This window comes from Rhodnius prolixus, unplaced genomic scaffold (assembly GCF_049639745.1).
Source record: "Rhodnius prolixus isolate KJV_2025 unplaced genomic scaffold, Rpr scaffold_5, whole genome shotgun sequence".
NCBI lineage: Eukaryota > Metazoa > Arthropoda > Insecta > Hemiptera > Reduviidae > Rhodnius > Rhodnius prolixus.
In genome coordinates, this window is record NW_027411624.1 from 30,876,533 (window position 1) to 30,901,477 (window position 24,945).

Consider the following 24,945-nt stretch of genomic DNA (forward strand, 5'->3'; position numbering starts at 1 on the left):
TGTGGAAATTGAGGTATCGTGAATGGATAGATTTGGTTACAAAAGGGATATTTTAGGTCTTTGTAAAAGATGAGGTTAGAGCAGGGGTCGGCAACCCGCGGCTCTTTTATCCACACAAATTTTGTGGCCCTTCAGCCGGTCCAAAATAAATTGTATATTTCAATTTTATTGAAACAAATGAAAATTTCGTTTATTAAAGGTATTTTTTCAAAAATAATTTTACAGTGATAGGTTCGAAATTGTGTAGAATTATTTAGACTGCCGCCTTTTCATTCGTTATTATTTATTTGCTTATTTACTTGGCGATATGTAAAAATAAGTATATAAAACAATTAAATGTTATTAAATATCATAAAATAATAATTTGTGAATACAATTGTGCGGCTGTTGGTAAGATTTATTAAAATTATTTAAGGAAAAATGGCTCTCTACTTAAAATAGGTTGCCGACCCCTGGGTTAGAGAGATAAATAGAGAGCATTAAACAGTAAGGCAGAGGACTTTTGATTGGAAGGATTGGATGCAGGAGATATTGGTACGGTTAGTTGGCTCCCACAGCTCTGATCCGTTAAATCATGTTGGGTTTAAGTAAAAACCTTGTTAGGGTGTGCTTAATTTAGATTAAGGTAAGAGCATGCATCTTAGTACTCCGCAACTTTTGTTTAGTTGTTGTCTTTTGAGTCTGGTTGTGGGTTCCGTGTGAGTCTACTGTCCAAGTTCGAATGGGATTGTTGAGTAAGAACACATTTGGACACGTTTGACGCCTGAGCGTGAAAATTATGAGGACGCTTGCGTTTGATTCATTAAAATAACTTTTTTAAAAACGAGGAATAAAAAGTAAAAAAAAAAAGTAAAGTAATCGCCTATTTTTTTAGGCGGGGCTTAACGTCCAACTACCAATTAGGTGTCGTGGACGGAGGCGACTTACAAACGTACTTTACTATTTCTCATTTAACCATTAAATAAAATCCAAGGCCAAGACCGGGAATCGAACCCAGTACCGCAGTGCATATTAGCTTTGCAGGTCTCGCCTCTTAACCCGCTCGGCTACCGTGGCGCCTAAAACGAAGAATACTAAGGACAGTTATTAAAATTCAGGTATTTATATAATGTAATTTGGATGATTTGAAAAACTGCATCTTAAAAACATGATATAGACAAAAAAAAATGCGACAATTAAAATGCAACCACTAAATTATGCATAAAATTAAATTAAAACAGATCATAAATTAATAAGCAAAGTAGGTGTGGAAAAGAGAGTTCAGATGAAATGATGCTAATAAGAAGGGGTAATGGACCACTCCTAACGAATCGTTTAAACTGAATAAAAGACAACCATTCAAAAGTGATTACAATCCTGCTCTCCTGCTAGAACGCTCTGATTATGAATTATTCAATATTATTAAATTACCTGTGTTTCTTAAATATTCATTCGTCTCTGTTATTTCTTACAAACAAAAGACATAATCAAGTTAAGTTAGCTCTCTCTCTCTCTTCAGTTATTAATTATTAATTAATTATATTTGATAATTACATGTTATAGTTAATTTATTTTTTTTAGAAAACTATTCATCTTTCCAGGTTGTGGCTTAAAGCGATTACACGACACGTAAATCTTGCGAGGAAAACATTTTTATAATGAAGGAATTGATGGAAAAATTTAGATAAAGGAAAGAAGAACTGTCTTAAGCCTGGAAAAGGCGTAACAAGGGCCCCCTATAAAAAGAGAATGAAGTGTATTACAAGAGATTGGTGCAGAGGAGGGTCCAAAAACTGTATGAAGATTGATAAGCAAGTCCCTTGCAAAGAAACTGCTTGAAGCCTCTAAGGGGCTGAAGCAAAGGGTAAAGTCGGGTGAGATGGCCAATCGGGAAAGATGGCCAACAGCCGAAATTTAACCGAAATGTCGTCCGACGGCGCTGCGTGACCTCTTCAGTGATGAACCTTCATGTCTGACTACAGTGAGTTCATTTTGGTCTGCGTCAAAACGTTATTAATTAACTCAGGGAATAAAAACGTTATCGTCTCAACAAAAAATTTTATGATAGTTACCTACTGCGTGCTGCAGCGAATGTATGTACCGAAATTTTAGTGTTGTTTTTTACATATTAGGAAAGTACAGTATACATTAATGAATCCTAACTTCTAAAACTGTCAAAAAGTACGAGTTGAGTTATGTTTATCATGTTGGCCATCTCTTCCTAGCATTCGGGACAGATGGCCATCAAACAGTAGGGATAGATGGCCAATTATTTTTACTTTTTTTCTGTTATAGTTTGGCTCAGTTTCCAATTCACTGCAGAAAAATGCCAACTCAGCATAAAAGACCGAACACTAACCGCGGAAATTATACTGAAAAAAATTTGAGATCATATTAACCCCACACCCAAAACTGTCATCTCTGCAAGAAAACGAGCCAAGTCTGTTGCCCACTTCTCTCGAGCACATTGCTGTTGTGAAAAACAGAGTTGCAAAGAAATCCAAACCAACAAGAAATACCATCCCCAAAAGAGAAAATTCTGAATAAAAGAATTGTCCGAAAAAGAAAGTGCCGATGAAGAGGATGAAGAGGAAAGTGATGCCATTTCAGAAATCGATGAAACTGATACAGTATATGGCGAAAGCTACAAGACCAGATTGGTTGGAATGCATAATATGCCGGAAGTGGTTCCACGAAAATTGCTCTTCTTTTGCCAAAATTGTAGCAAAAGCGCATTTAAAAAGAAGAAGAATAAGTAAATATTAAGTAACCATTCATTTTTTTCTGTTATTTTTAAGTTTTACTAGTGCAATTTCATGTACAATATGTGGCCATCTCTCCCAAGTTGCACTGGCCAACTCACCCAACCCAGTGGGGATAGATGGCCAATTGCTACTTTTTGTTTGTAAGAATACAAAAATGTTTCTCTTAGCATTTTTTCTGAAATTTTTTATCTTGTCTTATGTTTGTGAGCGTATGAGGTTTCCAAAAATAATAATAAAGTAAGCCTAGCCATAACCAAAATTTTGCAGGTACCCTCCAAATAAAATGGTGGCCATTTCACCAAACTTTACCCTATATCTACTAGTACTAGAAAGAAACATCTACAATTTTCTTCACAGGACAATCAGATGATAATCACCCAGGATAAAACAGGATCTCGAGCTGATTATAAGTCCACACAGCCTGATAATTAAGGTGAAAATGAAAAATGCTGAAAGAATCTTCGATGTTATCTGTCCACGAACTTAATTTCTTTTACTCTCTCACCAGTTTTTTGGACTTATATTCATCGTCAGAGGTAGACTAATCAATTTAGCGTAGAGATTTCGACCGTCTCACACTACATACACTTGCTGGCTCTTAAAAATAAATAATTTTCACTAATTCTCAGAGATTTCTAAAGTTTCAGGCCTGTAAACATTTGGGTAAAAAAAAAAACAGCAGGCAAATACGTATTTGCTTTTGTTTCACTACACAGATTTGTGTAGGTAGATGCATTCTTTTTCCGGAATGTCCCAAATGTTGGAACACTGTATAAAGATGTAGGCTACAGAAAATAAACTGACTGAAATTCGCCAATTAAATAAAGTATCAGATGTATTTAGTTATTAAAATGTATAAAGTAACTAACTAGATTTGTTGGAATAATGCACACATTAACCGCTTACAGAAAGAAAAATATATATACACAAAATTTTGTAGGCGTACCAATAGAAAAATAAAATAAATAATTTAAATAAACAACCCGACATTCGCTTATAAAAATAATCTATACATAAATATCTAGTTAGATCGAGAGATAACTATCGCAACTAAATAATTAGTGAGATAATAAAAATTACTAAACTATAAAAATTCATAGTTATAATTTCAAGGTAATGTTAATATTTAAGATAAAATGTCACAGAGATTAGTCAGGCAGTTGCAAATATATGATATTTAAAAGGGCACCAAAGGTCTTTCCATAGTTTTCATATAGAAAAATTAGTCTTTAACTAACTTTTGTTTAATTTCCACTATAATAATTTTGTACATAATTCATATTTATAAAAATATACATAAAAAGGTTATTTTTAATTATTTAATTTTGTACAGTTATATATATTGTATTTATGTACAATAAACTGAGATAATAAATCAACAAAATCATTTAGTTACGAAAAATTAAATAAAATTATGTACAACTGTTTTTGAAAATGCTGTTCCTGGTCAAAGTGTTGTGTAAAAAAAGGAATCCAAAAAAAGTCAAAGAAAGTGTGAAGTGAGATTTGTATTTCTATGTGATAAAATTACAGTTATTCTTATTGTCACTTTTGGGGATTCTGAGGGAAAAAGATTGGCAAACTGTACTTCAAAAAAGCTAGTTCAGTAGCATGGACATTTCTCTTTGTTACGTGTGATGAAGGTGAACAAATTTCGAAGAAAATGGGAAAAACCTTTTTTTAAATTTAAAGTAGTTTCTATTACCGCCCAAAAGATAGTTCATTTTTTCTTTTATAAGATAATTACTGCCTCTCTTGGGCAAAATATTCGAGAGACTTCTGTTACTACGCCTCCACGAAATTACAGAATCTCTCGAAATTATACCGGATCATCAGTTTGGTTTCAGAAGCTGCCACTCGACGATCCAGCAGGCCCATCGTATTGTAGACACCATCGCTTCTTCACTCGAGCGAAAACAATACTGCGCTGGAGTATTCCTCGATGTTTCGCAAGCCTTCGACCGAGTCTGGCACGAATGTCTACTGTGGAAACTAAAACGCATCCTTCCTAGCACTTATTACCTCATACTCAGCTCTTACCTCTCTGACAGACTCTTTCAAGTTCTTCAAGGCACTACTCACTCTTCCATCTATCCCGTCCTTGCTGGTGTGCCACAGGGAAGTGTCTTAGCTCCTCTTCTTTACACAATCTACACTGCCGACTTACCTTCTAATCTTAATACCTCTATTTACACCTTCGCTGACGACACTGCCATTCTCTCCACACACTCTGACCCTATCCACGCAGTACGCTCACTACAGTCCCACCTTCACTCAATAGAACCTTGGTTAGAAAACTGGCGTATAAAAATTAACCCAACTAAGTCTAAATACATAGTCTTCACACTCAAACGTCAAACTCCGCCACCTGTCTTCTTACATCACACACCTATCCCACCAGCCGACCATGTGCGGTACCTTGGAATGTACCTAGACAAGAGACTTACCTGGAACCCCCATACGAGACTTAAACGTACCGAACTAAACAAACGATACAAACTTCTAGCCAGGCTACTCGACAAACGCTCAAAACTCTCACTACAGAACAAACGACGACTCTATACAGCTCTACTCACACCAATATGGACTTACGGACTCGAACTTTACGGAACAGCTAAAAAATCAAACATCAATAGACTGCAAACACTGCAATCCAAAATACTCCGCCGCATACTAGACGCCCCATTCTATGTTAGCAACCACACAATACATACAGATCTCCAAATTCCACTCATCTCCGAACTTGCCAAAATTCGATATAAAAATTTTCACCAAAAACTCTCACTTCATCCCAACCCTTTAGCTGCAAATTTGTCTACAACTACGTTACCCTCCAATCCTCGAAGACGGCTGAGGCGCCGTTGGCCCCGTGACCAACTGGGTGACTAATGGCGGCCATCACTGGATGACCGTCATTTACGTTTGCCACGCTATTAATATACGCTTATCGCATTTACTTATTGTACCCTGCAGGTACAGGTGTAAATTACATAATAGGATAATAATAAAAAAAAAAGATAATTATTATTAATATTATTCAGATTGTAAAACTGTACATTAACTGGAATTTACTTTTAATTCTTTGCAGAATGCCAATACTGTGTAGAACATAATTCGCAGATTAAGTTTTGATGCTTTCTGAGATAACTTTACCTTTCTCTCAGGAACCAATGTCACTTCGATTTAAAAAGAACAACATGAAATACGTTTTTTTAGCTCTAGTAATCAAATAACATAAATAAATTAATTTAAGTTATTTATGAAATAGCGGAAATAAAACTTTAAGAAATCTGCAAGAATTGAAAAGAAAATTTAGCAAAATTTCTAACATTTCCTTTCGCAAATTCTGTCGAAATATTAGAGAATCTGAGAAAAAGTAGTTTTAAATCGAATATTATGTTTGTGCTTCGTTCAATTTTTGGTTTTTACAGAATTCTAGTATTGTTCTACTCTCGATTCTCTCCTTAATCCTACGATTTGGTCGCATCATGTGGTATTTTTTAGATGGATTAGCCGCAGAAGTTCTGCACCAGATTAGTGATCTACGAGGGTCGTTTGAAAAGTCCGTGCAAAAATAAAAACTACTTAATTTTATGGGGTAAACCTTTTTTATTTTTCAACATAGTCTCCTTTTAGGCTTATACACTTCGTCCAACGCTGCTCTAGTTTGTTGATCCCTTCCGAATAATAGGATTTGTCCAAGTCTGAAAAATAGCCATTCGTTTCTGCAATCACCTCCTCGTTTGAATAAAATCTTTTTCCCGCCAGCCATTTCTTCATATTGGGCAACAAATAGTAGTCCGAGGGAGCCAAGTCTGGAGAATAGGGGGGATGTGAAACGAGTTGGAACCCTATTTCCATTAATTTTGCGACCACAACTGCTGAGGTGTGAGCTGGTGCGTTGTCGTGATGGAAAAGGACTTTTTTGTGGGCCAATCGTGGGCGTTTTTCTTGCAGCTCGGTTTTCAAACGGTCCAACGATGAATAATATGCACCTGTAATAGTTTTACCCTTTTCCAGATAGTCGATGAGGATTATTCCTTGCGAATCCTAAAAGACAGTCGCCATAATCTTTCCGGCCGAAGGAACGGTCTTCGCCTTTTTTGGCGCAGATTCCCCCTTGGTAACCCATTGTTTAGATTGTTCTTTGGTCTCAGGAGTGTAGTGATGTATCCATGTTTCATCCACAGTGACGAAACGACGCTTAAAGTCCTGCGGATTCTTCTGGAACAGCTGCAAACCGTCCTTGCAACACTTCACACGATTTCGTTTTTGGTCAAGCGTGAGCAATCGCGGCACCCATCTTGCGGATAGCTTTGTCATGTCAAAATGTTGATGCAAAATATTATGTACCCGTTCATTCGAGATGCCCACAGCACTAGCAATTTCACGCACCTTCACTCTTCTGTCATCCATCACCATATCATGGATTTTATCAATGATTTCTGGAGTAGTAACCTCAACAGGGCGTCCAGAAAGTTCAGCGTCACTTTTGCCCATATGGCCCCTCCGAAAATTTTTTGAAACCATTTATTAACTGTTCTAATCGAAGGTGCAGAGTCACCATAATGTTTATCAAGCTTCTCTTTAGTCTCCTGAGGCGTTTTGCCTTTCATAAAGTAGTGTTTAATCAACACACGAAATTCTTTTTCGTCCATTTTTTGAAAATCACTCTACTTCCTCGATTCAAACGAAAGCCAAACACAAAGAAATAGACCGATCTGACTGAAACTGTGTGTGTGTTCTTCCAAGAGATGCTACTAACTAAACATAACCTCGATACGCGCCAGTGGTGCTATCTCTCTGACTTTGCACGTACTTTTCAAACGACCCTCGTAAGTTACAAGAGACCTTTTGAAGAAAGAAACAAGTTAGTGGCAGAGTTAATTTAATCACAATATCTAATATTATCTTCAAAAGTGTTTAAAATGTTGATTACAGAAATCTTGAATGTGCGTATATATATATATTCGGTTTCGCACCATTAAGGGGAGCTATGATAGATCTATGAAGGGTTGCAGTGCACCTTTCAAAATTTTATATTTTATTGCTGCAAACAGTTCTAATATAGTCTAATCTCTATTTAGTCGCCAGTCTAACAGCGTCTTGAAATTACAAAATCAATTTTGAAGATTGAGCTTTAAGGTTTTGAGGAAGAAATTAGTTTTGTTCTTAAAGAACCTTAAATTAAAAATAAAGAACAAAAAATTGACATTTAAAAAAAAGAAGTATTTTAGAGAAAGAGGAAAATATTAAAATTAATGCTCTTAATTTTGTAAAAATAAGAAGATCTATAAGAATCCAAAAATATAATCAATGTAAACGTTTGAAATGTTTACAACAAAACCTGTAACGCTAAGATAAAAGTTAGTAAACTGAAAAACATAATTATCCCTACGGGGAAATACAAGATTAAGTTTGGGTAAAATTTAAAGATATTAGTAGCTATTCAAACTAGAAACTGGAGAACTTATTTTAAGGAAATGTTTTTAGTTTAAAGAGCCGGAGGTTATTTTGGAGTGAATAAACCTCGTGGACACACGTTTATGCTGATGACGGAGGCTTGAAGAGGTCTTCCATATTAAAGACCGGGACTCAACTGACAGTCAAAGCGATATCCTTGTGTAATTCTTGAATCGCATACCATTTCTGGTACGTTCCCCTAAATTTCAATTAACCATTTGATTTAGAATACTGGTGCGATAAAGGTATCATCTTCTGCAATCAATTCGGACTTAAAACAGAGATCAGTTTCCTAAGAACTTTCGTAAGAATCGGTTTTTCGAAAAAAATGAATCAAATAAAATTGCAAGGTTTAATGTCCGGTCTGATTTCTTAAAAATTGAAATTTTCCGTTTCTATTTATTAATGTACCTTAAAATAACAGGTGGTTTAACGGGACTGTTTACTGAAGTAACATTTCCAGAAAAACTACGGAGATTCGTCTTCGGTGCCAGCTGAACTACATCCCCAAAACATTTCTTGTAGATGGCTAAAATTATACCTTCACTTCTATAGGAGAGCTTGTAATGGAAACGTTTTTAAGTAGAAGATTGATAGGTCATAAACAGATTCTTGTTCTTCTGCGTACAATTCGCAAAGCTTTAGGCCTCATAAAGAGGGTCGGCGTAAGCTACCCAATCGTAGCGATGTGCAGTGATTTAAAATGTGCTCTTAAAAGAATACACAATGCCTAGGTAAGGTATAATTTCTGTTAATCTTAAAAGAAATAACTAATCAATAAAAGCGTTGTATCCTTTTTCATGGATCTGAATCATTCGGAGCAAGAGGAACATCAACGTGGAGCTCAAGAAGGAGACGAAAGCCAGCAGAGCCAACCTCCTGGAATAGGTGACTTCTTAGGCAAGCGAATATCTGTCTGGGCTAATATAAACGGAATAGATTTTTAGGCTAGCCTCAGCATAAGATCAATTAGGCTGTTGGATTTACTCGAGGGGCAATCTTTACTCGGTTGAAAGCAGAAAAGGCTGGGCCTGGGGCGCGAAACATCTTAAGATAGGTTTTCAAACGGTCCAATAACGATGAATAATATGCACCTGTAATAGTTTTACCCTTTTCCAGATAGTCGATGAGGATTATTCCTTGCGAATCCCAAAAGACAGTCGCCATAATCTTTCCGGCCGAAGGAACGGTCTTCGCCTTTTTTGGCGCAGATTCCCCCTTGGTAACCCATTGTTTAGATTGTTCTTTGGTCTCAGAAGTGTAGTGATGTATCCATGTTTCATGCACAGTGACGAAACGACGCTTAAAGTCCTGCGGATTCTTCTGGAACAGCTGCAAACCGTCCTTACACGATTTCGTTTTTGGTCAAGCGTGAGCAATCGCGGCACCCATCTTGCGGATAGCTTTGTCATGTCCAAATGTTGATGCAAAATATTATGTACCCGTTCATTCGAGATGCCCACAGCACTAGCAATCTCACGTACCTTCACTCTTCTGTCATCCATCACCATATCATGGATTTTATCAATGATTTCTGGAGTAGTAACCTAAACAGGGCGTCCAGAACGTTCAGCGTCACTTGTGCCCATATGGCCACTCCGAAAATTTTGAAACCACTTATAAACTGTTCTAATCGAAGGTGCAGAGTCACCATAATGTTTATCAAGCTTCTCTTTAGTCTCCTGAGGCGTTTTGCCTTTCATAAAGTAGTGTTTAATCAACACACGAAATTCTTTTTCGTCCATTTTTTGAAAATCACTCGACTTCCTCGATTCAAACGAATGCCAAACACAAAGAAATAGACCGATCTGGCTGAAACTTAGTGTGTGTTCTTCCAAGAGATGCTACTAACTAAACATAACCTCGATACGCGCCAGTAGTGCTATTTCTCGGACTTTTCAAACGACCCTCGTAATTGCTTTTTAAAGTAATTTTACTTATCGTATCACTTGCAAATAAAATCTAATATTAAATACTATTGCTTTTTCACAAATTTTTTTTGTAAAATGAGAAGCGATTTTGTGAAAACTTCTTACGTGATGGTTAAAAATGGAGTTCATATTTGGATTTAGCACACAAAAATACATAAAAATCAAGTGTCAAATTTAAAACAATTTTTCAAAAGTTAAAAAACGCAGCCCTGTGTAATCTGAAGATATCCAAGAACTTCTCAAATAGTTGACTACAACAAGGTACAAGTTTGTTTTTTACGTCCTAAAAATAACGAAGACATCTCGTACAAATATACGACTACCCTGAAGAAGCGCATGACAATCTAAATAATCCTTGGTTACCTACAAAACTAGACATAAATGTAGTACCAGTATTTTCTTGTCTTCTAAAGTAAATTTAACAAATAATAAAATATGAAGCGTAAAATGTTTTCTCTAAAGATTAGACTTTTGTGCAACATTTTTTTTTGTAATAGATTCAAGAGACTTTAGATAGAATCTAGATAAGAACAAAAGAGCTCAATGACTCCCACTTCATTTCACTCTATTTCTCGTAAAGCGTTATCAACTTTTTTTTTTTCTTTTTTTTATTTTTGTGAAATTACCTCATCAATAGCTGAGTTCACTACATATTTTCACGTTCCCGTCCCGCTTAAGAAAACTTAGTTACTAAAAAGATAGCTTCTTTTTTTTATAGAGATGAGCGGTTAAATCTGCGGTAAACCAACTTTTTAACATGTTCGCTTACTTCAATCAAGGGTATGTGTACAGCATTTCCCAAATTTAGAACGTAGGGTTTTCGCAGATGTTTGTACCACTGCTGAGAAATTAACTATAATCAAGACATATCTAAGACAGAAAACAGTTTAAACTTCAAAACAGACACGAACAATTTAAACAACATATACGGCCAACATACTACAAAATACTTGACAATAATTGGCAACACTGACTTCCACACAACCTAACACATACGAGGGTCGTTTGAAAAGTCCGTGCAAAAATAAAAACTACTTAATTTTTTGGGGTAAACCTTTTTTATTTTTCAACATAGTCTCCTTTTAGGCTTATACACTTCGTCCAACGCTGCTCTAGTTTGTTGATCCCTTCCGAATAATAGGATTTGTCCAAGTCTGAAAAATAGCCATACGTTTCTGCAATCACCTCCTCGTTTGAATAAAATCATTTTCCCGCCAGCCATTTCTTCATATTGGGGAACAAATAGTAGTCCGAGGGAGCCAAGTCTGGAGAATAGGGGGGATGTGAAACGAGTTGGAACCCTATTTCCATTAATTTTGCGACCACTACTGCTGAAGTGTGAGCTGGTGCGTTGTCGTGATGGAAAAGGACTTTTTTGTGGGCCAATCGTGGGCGTTTTTCTTGCAGCTCGGTTTTCAAACGGTCCAATAACGATGAATAATATGCACCGATAGACCGATCTGGCTGAAACTTGGTGTGTGTTCTTCTAAGAGATGCTACTAACTAAACATAACCTCGATACGCGCCAGTAGTGCTATCTCTCTGACTTTGCACGGACTTTTTAAACGACCCTGGTATTACACATAGACCGATCACACTCAGTCCATGAACAGACAAGACGGAAGACACACCAACCCTGAAATGTAATAGTACTACTTTCTAAACTAGGTAAATAATTTTTTGTAAATTTCATTTTTATTATACATATTCATTTCAATAGTTTCATTGTTAACAAACTGTAAATATGTTCCACAGCCCTGAAGATGACCTAGTCCCTAGGTCGAAAGCGCGGCAAAAATAAATCTTTATTAGACTGAAATGGCAGTTATTTTTTCAATCCCATTGAAACTATGAATCAGTCACCAAATAGAATGAACAACAATTATAATCAAGACATCAATGTCGGCTAAATTTTAATCTATCAAATTCGTTGTATAAATCTCCTAAAAGGACATTATTATGTATTCTGTGTTTATTAAGTTTTTAGCAGATTGTTCCCTTCTTTTGACGTGAATAAGTTTTTAAATTTGCTATCATATGGAGGCAATCCAAAAAACCTGATAACAAAATCGGGGGATACAGTTTGGCATTATAGTTTCGAATCTATCGTCTACATCCAAAAGTAAATTAAACCACTGGATAGCTAAAGGATCAAAGAATTCATTACGATAAGCGAGGACTGTTTTCTCTGCATATTTTACGCTTCCTATCCTAAGTGCCCCTTAAACTGTTTTTAAGGGCAATGGTGCTTGATCATTGTATATATTTAATAATAAAGTTTATTTATCTATCTAACTTAATTAACGTTTAGCTCGTTTACACCAATAAATGCAGAAGCATGAAGAAAAATCTTAAAAAGAAATCCACTTCGATCGAAAAAGATCGATTTTAGTTCTCTTAAGATATCTTGAAATTATAATGAAAGATCATTATGTAAATGACATCAATATGAGCACAAGTGTTTACTATTTTTTATCCTTGACACCGGCGTAGTCCTGCCATTTAGTATCAAATGCTTAGTTACTTTATAAAAGTACTTAAAACACTAGGTAATTCGTCAATTTTTCGTTAAAATTAAACATAAAGCTGGCTATTCATTATTTTGGCTTCAAGTGTAAAACGTAAGTTTCTTATAAAATGTATAAGCAAACATTTTGTGAAGCATTTTGGCTTGTACCGCTCGAAGAAGCACTAAATTGGAGTCGTAAGGAACGTTGAAAATATGACTTAAGATAGCAGATAGTCAGAATGTTAACGAATTTCGCGAAGCAGATAAATTAATTATATTAATACAACATAAATTAATTTTTATTGTATTATTTGTTATTTAAAGATTAGTTTGTTGTTTGTATTTGTAAATATTATTTGCTTATTAAGACTGTTAAGACTCACTTTTCAGGTTTTGTTATTTAATTTACTTCTATTTGTAATAAGATTTATGTTTAAAAAGTCGTAAAATTTTTCTTTGTTCTTTTTAATTCCTCCCAGTTTGTATAATTTAAATAATAATGCATTTTGAAAACGTAAAATTGTTAAACAATTAGGTAAGGTGTAAACATTTTATATAAATGCCTGCATCGATATGACATATTAAGAGACAACAATCTATTAGATAAAACGCCTCTGCCGGTAACAAAAACTTCTAGCCACGTGAAAAACTGTTTAAAATTGTCCAGTAAGGCAGGCGCCACGGTAGCCGAGCGGTTAGAGGCGTGACCTGCGAAGCTAATATGTATTGTGGTACTGGGTTCGATTCCCCTAGTCTTAGCCTTGGATTTTATTTAATGGTTAATAAAAGAAATTTACAGTAAAGTAGGTTTGCTAGTCGCCTCCGTCCACGACACCTAATTGGTAGTTGGACGTTAAGCCCCGCCTGAAAAAATAGGCAATTTACTTTACTTTACTTACTTACTTTGTATTAAAATTGATCGTCAAAAAACTGCACGAAAAAATGTAACGTTGAAAAAAGAACCATTTTTTTCTCTTTTTCTATAAAAGATAAAATTCCTTAGTTTTGTTTTAAAATATAGGGCTTATCCTCCTTTATAAGTATATTTGTTTGCAACAATGCAGATCTTATAGTATAAAATTCAAGTATAGAAGTCATAAAGGTAGGCATCTAAAATCTAAGATGCCTACTAAAAAAGCGTAGTGTTCAATATCCTCACTCAAGAAAGATAGGGACTTCTTTAACCATTCATCATACGTATGACATCATTTCCGGTTTTGAAAAGAGAATTTTAGAAACCTGAAGAAGCGATGTAGCTACTTCACGAATTTCAGTAGCTACTAATCAAATTCATCTATTCATTTCTTAGCTACGGTGCGGTGCCTTGACGAGGTATTAGTGACTAAACCTCTGGGAGACATAATATATATTGCCAGGAGATATAACGATATAGGGCGAATATTTTGTTGGACATAAATTGCTCTTTTAAAAAAAGGGGTGATTTCTGATACACCTGCCATCTTTGAAGCTTATGTGCTGGAGAATTTGTTATCGGTGGCGTCAACCATCTCACTAGCCATTGCTGACCAAGGCAAACGGCACATTTCCAAGCAGTAACTGCTGTAGATCTGAGATCATGTTAGGCATTAGTATCAGTGCTGACTTTATCTGATCATTTTTTTGCAGCAAACGACTGGACCTTTGGCTTCCTCAGACAAAAAAGAGATGAAACGCAAAAACAAATGCTAATAAAACCCTGCATCTTTTAAGAATTGGTAGTTTTTTTGATCAACAAGGGGTTGGTCGACACAATAAGTCATTTTTAACAGCAGATTCGAGATTATTAGACAAATCTTGAGTCAAATCTAATTTAGAACTATTAAAGAAAAAATCATTTCCACTTTCTCGGAATGAACCTTATCGTTCTATTTGAACATCTATTTTAATTATTTTATCAGCAAGAGTAATTTAATAGTCTGTCAAATACCCTACACTAACTTGATGAACGTATTTCTATTGATGGATCACATCTTTACTCGTTGAAGAAAAGAAACCTCGCTAATGGTTAGACAAAATCAAAGCTTAGTTTAAATTTTGCTTTCTTCGCTTGAAAATAACATCACTATCCCTCCGAAACTTAAAAAGCTGCTAAATTTACTATTACAGCTCAAAAACCTAACAGTTTCATCTAGTTTGCTTTAGAAAGGAATAATCTTAAATTACGTTCTTAAACCTATTCGGGGAAGATCATAAAATGGAGTAATTAAAAACCATAATAATGTGGTAAAAATAAAATCACATCAGTTAATAAAAGAGTAAAAGATACTTTTATAAAAACAAATCAACAAAATAATTTACAATGAAATTACTTATAAAATTCAATAATTATATAAAATCCTAAGGAAAAAATTGAATTTTATTACCTACTAGTAATTATTTAGAATTTTTTTTTAATTTAATATATTATTAATTTAAAACAGTGTCTATAACAAATAAATAACAATTAATTTAATAAAAATATTAAAATAATTGACAGGAACAATAAATAAATTAATAGCAAGTAGTAATTATTGTCATTTATACATTTAATAAAAAATAAATTACCGTAATTGTTTTTATTTTCCTAGAACATAATTGAAGAGTGTAATAAAGTATCAAAGGACAATCAGCCAATCAGATAGTTCATTATTAATTTACATGTAATCGCTACCTATGTCACACCTACTATAGCTAGGCTATAACAGCGTTGATTTCCACTCTGAATAAAACATCAGTTAATTTTTATGCTAAGTTGAGTTTCAATAAAAAAAGGTATTTAAGAAAAGTTATTACCAATTTCCGGTTAAAATCAGACTTTAAGCTTTAATTAGACTTATGGGATCCAATAGTATTTAAGATAAGTTACCACTGATTTCTGAACTAAGTAAGACTAATTAGATTTGCTTGGAAATCTCTGTTTACTTTATTTAAACTTATGCTTCATCGTAACTTTGGGACTAACATATTTATTTAAACTTACGCTTCATTATAACTTTGAGACTAACATATTTATTTAAACTTAAGCTTCATTATAACTTTGGGACTAACATATTTATTTAAACTTACGCTTCATTACAACTTTGGGACTAACATATTTATTTAAACTTAAGCTTCATTATAACTGGGACTAACCTCCTTATTTAAACTTAAGCTTCATTATAACTTTGATACTAGCACAATATCATTATGGATTTTCAGATCTCATAACACTTTATTTAATTTACACAGAATTTTATGGGGAATATATTTAACACGTTCTTAAAATAGAATTCACCAATTATTTTCAAGATAAATAAGCTTTCTTTTAGCTTACTGGGAAAATTCTGAAGAGTTTCATTTCTTTTTAAATAATCCTTAAAGAACTTAATATCTTGTCATTGTCAAGGGTAAGCATAGACGATGAAATCTTTCGCAGGAAATAAATGGAATCATAGGTTTATTTAAAGCATAAATGAAATCCTCTAAACATTAAAGAGGCATTGTAACGTCATGTTTTAATGTTTGTAGAACATTTTGAACTAAATTATACCATTAATAATGAATTCTTTAAATGGAAATTACCTTGAAATGGATAACCAGTAAAGTATGGTGCCATATTCAATGTGGAAACAGCCATATCTCTTCAGATGGTGATGTTATCTGACTGGACCAGTTTACCAGTAACTAGAGCACTATATCTAGGGTTTATCTAGATATCTGTTTTTAAAAACTATATTCCTTTATTATTTTATAGTTTTCTTTTAGTTTTCCGAACACGAAAAGAGTCCCGTTATTTTTAAAAATATACCGAACGATATCTCCAGTTAAAAAAAAGTATGTATAACTATCCAAAAATATACAAAAACAAACCCACAGGACCAGCACACGGAAAGGCTGGCAGATGACTGACTTCAACCATAAAGAAGGGGAGAATTAGAGCCGCTGAGGAACAACCATTCCCATTGGCCTGTAATGGTTACGCCTGGTTTCTATCCATTGGCCTAGAACTATTCTTTTTCTTTTTACTTCATAACCACGCCTTTAAAATTTTTATACCCCTCCTTTTCTGTATACTGATTATACCGCCTTCTAAGTTCCCTTTATTCATGTATTCCTATCATCAACTCTTTTTATCAGTAGCACGCTAAGTACTTCGACTTTAGCCAGATGTGGATAATTTGAATATAATCATGGTTTAATTAAGAGGTGGCCAACCAAAATTATCTTGTGGACCAATTTGAAAATTCATTGTAAAGCCTGCGGACTACTTTTAAAATTCTGAGTATATTAGATCGGACCCACTAAAAAAACTTTTTGAAGTGAAAAATTAAAACTGAATTAACAATTATTATAATTTTAATTATTATTAAAGTAGGTATATAAACAAAGAGAATATAATAATAAAAATAATTAGATGATTTAATAATACTTAATTTATTCAATTAGTAAGATATTTGTTTCTTTACTCTTTCACTTATCTCTTCAAAGTAGATCGCAATGCACGTATTCGAGTAATTCAATTGTTATTGCAAGTTTTCATGCGTTAAGTTCGAGCTGGATTTATGTTGGGCAAATTTGTTTTACGAAAAAAACCATTCGCAGATGAAAGTAGAACCAAAAGAGCTCACAACTTTTTATGCCAGTTTACATTAATTAGAAAATTTTTCTTTGGAGGTATAGGTGTTCAAAAAAAAATTATTTTTGATTCTGAAAAAATACAGCAAATAGAAATATGAAGGAAATGCAAACCTCTCAAACTTTATCGTCTTACATCTACTTTATAAACACAGATAGAAAGCTCGAATTCTCTACAATTGTAGAGGTAGACGAGTACTATAATTGTATGTCTTTTCGCAGAGATTACGCTAATAGAACATGAGATATAGTAATTCGAAAAATGAATGGAATGCAAAACACCCAAACTTTATCGCCTTATAAGTCCTTTATAAATACAGATAGAAAGCTCGAATTCTCTACAATTGTAGAGGTAGACGAGTACTATAATTGTATGTCTTTTCGTAGAGATTACGCTAATAGAACAAGAGATATAGCAATTCGAAAAATGAATGGAATGCAAAACACCCAAACTTTATCGTCTTACATCTACTTTATAAACACAGCTAGAAAGCTGGAATTCTCTACAATTGTAGAGGTAAGCGAGTACTATAATTGTATGTCTTTTCGCAGAGATTACGCTAATAGAACAAGAGATATAGCAATTCGAAAAATGAATGGAATGCAAAACACCCAAACTTTATCGTCTTACATCTACTTTATAAACACAGCTAGAAAGCTGGAATTCTCTACAATTGTAGAGGTAAGCGAGTACTATAATTGTATGTCTTTTCGCAGAGATTACGCTAATAGAACATGAGATATAGCAATTCGAAAAATGAATGGAATGCAAAACACCCAAACTTTATCGCCTTATATGTCCTTTATAAATACAGATAGAAAGCTCGAATTCTCTACAATTGTAGAGGTAGACGAGTACTATAATTGTTCGAAAAATGAATGGAATGCAAAACACCCAAACTTTATCTACTTTATAAGTACAGCTCAACAAATCGCCAAAAGGTACACAAATCAGTTGTTCCATGTTTTGAACAACTATAAATATATCTAATGATAAATAAATATTAGGATATCTAGAATAATTAGGCCATTTACGATTGCAATAATTACCCTACAAATTCTCCTTCCTGCCAAATTTTATTTTACTCATACTTAAACTAGATGTAAACTAGGAGATACAGCCGTTCGAAATATGAAGGAAATGTAAAGCTTCCAAACTTGATCACCTTATATCTCCTTCAAAAAAATGAGCTACAAAGCTGAAATTTAGGTATGATATTTGTAAAATATTTTCTTAACTAAACAGACATATATTTCACAACAGTTCCTACCATCCTATTCAACATAAACTAGTCGCTCTCAGACAGATGACAGATTCAAAACTAAACCTCTTGTACTGACCAACTATGAGTGAGAACTCAACATCATTCGCACAATAGTCACAAATAATAGTTATAAACCCATCATTATTAATACTTTGGACTAATTACAAACAAACATTGCCGAAACCAAGGCCAAAACAATAACTCTACCAATATATTCGCCACTTTTATTTACATCAGAAACGAGAAATACCGAACTATTTACACTATCCAAGAAACTAGGACTCAAAACTGCGCTTAGGACAAACAAGGAACTGGGAAACAGTTGCACAAATCGAAATTAACAACGCTTATGACAACAGCCGTATTTACAAACTATTTTTTCCAGACTATGATAGCACCTGTATTGTCCCTTAGCAAGAGATAAATCCAAGACAGATACAAAGAACACATCCGCTCGTACTAACACATCTTACGTAAACCTCCTTATCAAAACACAGTCATCAACTGGACTGTATCAACAGCACAATGACTCTGTTACATTCAGAAAAAAAAAAAACGGACATCTTAGAAAGAGTAGAAATATACAATCAGAAAACCATTTACCAAAACAGTATGGAAGACCAAATTAACTGTAACTCACTGGTTCACACTTTAAAGTCATTCCCTACCAAACACATCGACACAGCTGAGCAAACCTCACAAACAAAGCATGAATATAACGTACAGTGCTCCTGTCGACAATCACTTGTAACTCAAGCATTGGATATTTATTTATTAATTTAAAATAATTACGGCGACCATCAATGACCATCAAGAAAAAAAAAAATCAAAGAATACATCAAAAAGACCTATAAAACAATTTGGGGAAACAAAAACGCTAATGTAGGACTTAAAGTCAATTAAAAAGAAACTATTAAATAATAATTTAGAAAAGATTTAGAAATCCATTCCAAAACACAATTTAGGAGAAGAAATAGTCTTAAAAAAACTGAAACTAGAACTATACTTGATTAAAAAGAGTACATTAAAAAAATAGATATCAATTTGGGGAAACCATTAATTCTAATTTTAAACTTATAGTCGATTAAAAAAGAAACATTTTAGTATTCATTAAAAGAGAATAACAATCCATTCTAAAAAAAAAATTGGGCAACAAAAAGGCTAATTTAGGACTATAGTCGATTAAAGAGAAATGGTTAAAGAATACGTCAAAAAGGCATAGAAAACAAAATTTCTATTGTAAAACTTGTAGTCGAATAAAAAGAAACGATTGATGAATACATTAAAAAGGTTTAAATGCCAATTTATATATTTTTTGTAGTACAGTAAAAGCTCCTTATTCGCGCTTCCTTCATTCGCGTTTTCACTATTCGCGGATTAAAAAAATGCGACCCAATTCCTATATTCGCGGAAGTACACTATGATAAAAGGATTCCAATAGGTATCCAACCCAATATCCTTTGTAAATGCCGTCAAATGGACTAATAAAAAAAGTAAAACAGATCTTATTACAACTTTGCCTAAAGTATGTTGTTAAATGATATTCGCCGAGGACTTTGGCATAAGCCGCCTTCGCCGCGATCGGTGTTTTTGAGAATGTAAACGCACAGAATGAAAGCAACCTTATTACTCAATGAATAAAGTATATTTTTAAATGTTGCTGTTCCGTTCTATGGTAAAAGCCGCTTTGCGTGTTCTATTGTTTCGTCTTTCACATTCGTTACAAAAATTGTGATCGAGTAACACGTCTCTACCGCTCTTTTTCTAATTTATAATGTCAACTAAAAAAAAAATGAGAAACGAGTTTCGACACGAAAAAAAATCTGTGTTACCGCTTAAAGTGAAAATAGAAATGCTTGATCGTTTACGCCTTGGAGAGTCATTTGCATCCATATCACGCTCATTCAATGTCAACGAAATCAACTGTACGATCGATAAAAATAATCCGAAGATAAAATAAGATCGTCTGTAGCTTCAACTTCACTGTCAGCGAAAATTGTTCGCGATCCAGCAATAGAAAAAAATGGAAGTGGCGTTGTCATTATGGATCGAAGACCACAACCAAAAAAGGGTGCCCCTGAGTGGTCCAATGGTCCGGGAGAAGGCAAAGTATCTTTACGCTCATTTTAAAGAACCTGATGGTAGTTGTAGTGGCAAGTTCAAACTTTGACTGCAAACAAAAGCTTTTAAAAACTGCCAAGCAAGAGAAAATTACAAAATTCTTCAAACCATTGCCTAAGCCTTAAGATAATTAATCAAAATGTTCAAAAACTTCAATTTAATTGATTTTTTTATGAATTTGTGTTTTTTTTATTTTGTCACCTAGGAACGTATCCCCTATAATCCCATATAAATTACCATTCCGTATTCACGGTTTCTGTATTCGCGGCATATTTATGGAACATATACCCCGCGAATAAAGAGCTTTTACTGTATACAAAATTAAAGTATTAACCAACTCTAAACTAGTCAAGACGTAGCATTAATATTAATTTGTATGTAATAATATAAATGATAACATGCTATGAGCATTCAATACGTGTAATTAAAATTTTAAATTAAATGATTGAAAAGACTTACTTTGTTAGAAGAATATGAAAGTTTATCAGCATCCCAATAGATCACCAGCCCAATAGCACTTGACACTTGACCCAATTTAAAATAATTCACAACACTATTCGCTCTAAAACTGTATATCACGCACTTAGTATAACTTAAACACAATTTATAAAACCGAACTTCACTTTAACACTCACTAATATTCACTTAATAAATCACGTTAATAAAGAGACCCGATTAACGAGTTAAAGATGGCCGCCGGTAACTGATCAGCTGGTAAATGAAGGTTATCATTGAGTAACCAACTTTTTTTTTAAATTCATTAATGAAATAAAACCCCTACTTTGCTAATATATACATTTAATAATTAAATTTAATTTTTGTAGATTATGAATGAAAAGAAATGTATAAAAAGTTGGTCTCTCAGCTAATATAACCTTTATTTACCAGCTGATCTCCCTGGCCAGTTAACGGCGGAAATTTTGAACTCGTTAATTGTGTCATTTTTGTTAACGTGATTTTTTAAGTGAATATTAGTGATTGTTTAAGTGAAATTGTATTTTATATGTGTTTTTTTGTCAGTTTTTGGGTCAACATCTGAGGTAATTAGAACCCGGGGAGCTTTTTTCAGTGCACTGCCGGCCTCCTGAAAGTGTTCTCTCGTTATAGTCAACATTGTCCATCTGCGAACAGTGAGCTGTAAGAAGCTCCTAGGAAGAGAAAAATCTAAGGGACAGCAGCTGGAATCGAACCCGGGATCTCTGCGTGGGAATCCAATAACCTTATTCCTTCCTTTGTGTTTAAGTAATTATTAGTGCGTGACATACAGTTCTCACACAAATTTGTTGATGTATCCGAAATTAACTTTACCAGAATTTGAATGAATATGTTTTGAAATTTACCGGGAACTTCTGGATTTTTTTTTTTTTTAATCCATTTATTGAGCAATGCACAATCGCTAAATGAACGTCTTTCAACAATATTAATGTTTTGAGGATTTGTGAACAAAAATCTCACTGTTACAATTTATAGACTTTCTTCTAAAATAAACAGAAAACATACGGATGTTAACCACTTCATATAACTTTTCGCAAACCATCTGAACATGTACAACACTCTGAACTACGCAATTAGCACAATGAGTTGGTTGTATCTATGGGAAGATTGGTTCCAAGAATGTGCAGTACATTTTTTACAGTGGTATGCAATGTCAACACACGTTTGACAAATACAAGAATAAGAATATTTGGTGGACAATTGAGCACTTTCGAATAATGAATTCATTATGAATGGACTTAAGTTTGAAAGAAGAATGCAGTTTCATGAAAACGATACTAATTTTAACATTGTCAAAAATGCCTGTGGCACAATGTAAGTTAACTTGAAATGACATAAAAATATGTGTATATTTTTTTATAGAACAATATAATAGAGACTATTTAATGACAAATGATGTTCAAAGATGTTTATTTTGCAAACAAGTGAGTGTTTATTAAAAACATTGTAGTTGGGTCAAGTTTTACATAGAAAGTTTTCAGATCAGTTGTAGGTAAGTTAGAATAAATGGACAGGTAGAAAAACCACCTGCCGATATCCATCACTCTCGGTGCATTGATTACATTGTCAATGGAATCAACTTGCAGAAATGTCAACAAAATATCTGTGATGTATTAGCTGGTATGTTATTGTTTGGCTTGAATATAGTTTGATTGGATAAATTCCCAAAGGTGAAAAACCTACTGATTTTGAAGAGCCCTTCTTGAACGGTTACTTTTAAAGATATTTCTTTGTAAAACTTATTCAAGCATCTTGTATCTTGAAATACGTAGAATTGGCCTAACTATCAGAGCTGATGCAAATGCCTACGGAATATGAGTTCCTTACAGCTCGTTTATCAAATAAAAATCATTAACCACAGCCTGTTGGACAGAAGTCCAGTCAACAAATAATCTTTCATCACAGAATAAATCTCTACACAGGATCAACAAAAGGTCCTCTCCTCTTTGGGTAGATTGCAATGAGGAGAAAGATTTCAAACATACAATAATGATATGTAGTAGAAAGGAAACGAATGTTTGTCGACATATACAGGTTATTTAGATGCACCACTTCGCTACGAAGACATAATATTCTCCACCAACATCTATGTGCTTAAGTCCATAGCAGAGCTAGCAAAGAAATATGAATGTATTTAAAAGTTATTGCCGATTACAATGAATGGAAGAAAATGATTAGAGAAGGATTACGTGATTTTAATTTCGGTTAAGCTATAAGGATGGCAGCAGCAAAGAGTACTGATCCATCCATTAGCTGTAGTTTATGTAGTAAATAGTTGTATATAGTAGAGGGATGAATGTGTGGAGCGAATGTATTTATAAGTAAGAATGGAGAGCGAGTGATATTCTAGTGATAAGCACCTAGACGATGCTACAGCCAGCTAATGGCGAAAGCTAATGCCAAAAAAAAAGAAACTCTAGGTACACGGATGAAAATCTATTTTTTCTGCAACCATGTCGGGAAGTTCTCATTACTCAATTAAAATCAGCTGTGTAATGCCCAACTTCCCACACTAGTGGGGAAAAATTCCAATTAGTGTCACTTTCCGCACTAGTGTGTGGAAAAACTTTATTGTGCTTCCTTGATATAAGAAGTTTTGTTATTAACATAAATATTTTCTGTAAAACTTTAATAAGCTTATTTAACGTAACTAAATAATTAAAAAACGAATATTAAAAAATAAAATAAAAATTGAAAGGAATATAGAAATAAAAATAATACTTTAATAAATAATTAGATATCTTTAATTATAACAGTTAAAAAGGTTATAGTGTTACCTTATAGAAATTTAAAATGGATTCTTGCGATTCCTGTTTAGAAAACACTCCTCCATCAATAAAAGAAACAGCAGAAAATGTAATGTAAATACGTAAGTAATGTAAATAATTGTAATATAACAATAAATGTTTATAATAAATAAATTACTTTTTGTAGACTGTAAAAATGAAATTTTTAATTTTTTTAGTTAATAAATCTAATGGTTGCAGAAAAAATATAATATTTAACTCGAATGTAAAGTATTTTCCTCACACTCGGCAATTTGCACTTGCACTCGCCTCGCTTCGTGCGTGCAAACCCTGCCTCGCGTGAGGAAAAGTACTACTTTCCACACTTGTTAAATAAATAACTATTGAATCCTATTTTCCCTGACAATGTAGAAATGTATAAACATTCTGTCAGATGGAAAATCCATTAATGGCAGCCTTGTCATCTCACCATAAATGGAATAGTTTCCATAATCTCAACTTTGCCTGAAACCTGTCTTTTTTAATTATATTAAAAGACTTTCTTTATCCACAAATTTTTGTTTGATTTCTCTAGAAAATTTAGTGTAATAATAATGGTGAACTTAATAAGAAATTAATAACTTAAGCGAACTCGGAGACTTTTTTTTTTTTCGTAATATTGTGGGTGTTTATCAATTCCACACCAAACGTTAGTAACTTAGTTACTCGTGACTAGCAAAAATATTAGCAAGTGCAATTGTGGTAGCCAAGAAATAGTAATAAGTTTCTTTATGACTCTGACTGCATAAATAGACACTATAGTAGGGAATATAATGGCTGCATAAATGCAATAGCAATGAGCCTGATGTTATGGGGATAAATACAAAAGAACTTGATTTTATTCTTTTCAAGAAACAAGAAAGAAAAGAAAAAATTTCATGTTCTGACTGCTGAGTTAAAGAAGTAGCAAACTACTGCACTCTAGAAGTAACCAATGCAAACTTAAGCTTTAGTTAAGCTTGGTGCAAATGCACGAGCTGTTTACAATTCATTGAATTACTTTCCACCTTCGACATTTTGTAAGCACCGGCTGTCTCC

At 33.7% G+C, this 24,945-nt stretch overlaps 1 protein-coding gene across 6 annotated transcripts in view; it reads right to left on the reverse strand.

Moving 5' to 3' along the window:
• Positions 1–24,945, reverse strand: part of gsb (paired box protein gooseberry) — a 101,523-nt gene that overhangs the window by 67,008 nt on the left and 9,570 nt on the right. For 4 of the 6 annotated variants that reach the window (XM_074136759.1, XM_074136757.1, XM_074136760.1 and 1 more), the window contains exon 1: positions 16,188–16,486. The exons of the other annotated variants lie outside the window; for them this stretch is intronic. In XM_074136759.1, coding sequence (XP_073992860.1) covers positions 16,188–16,242 — 55 coding nt within the window. In that variant the 5' untranslated portion in view covers positions 16,243–16,486. Of the gene's footprint in view, positions 1–16,187; positions 16,487–24,945 lie in introns of those variants that run through there. 6 annotated transcript variants of the gene reach the window in all.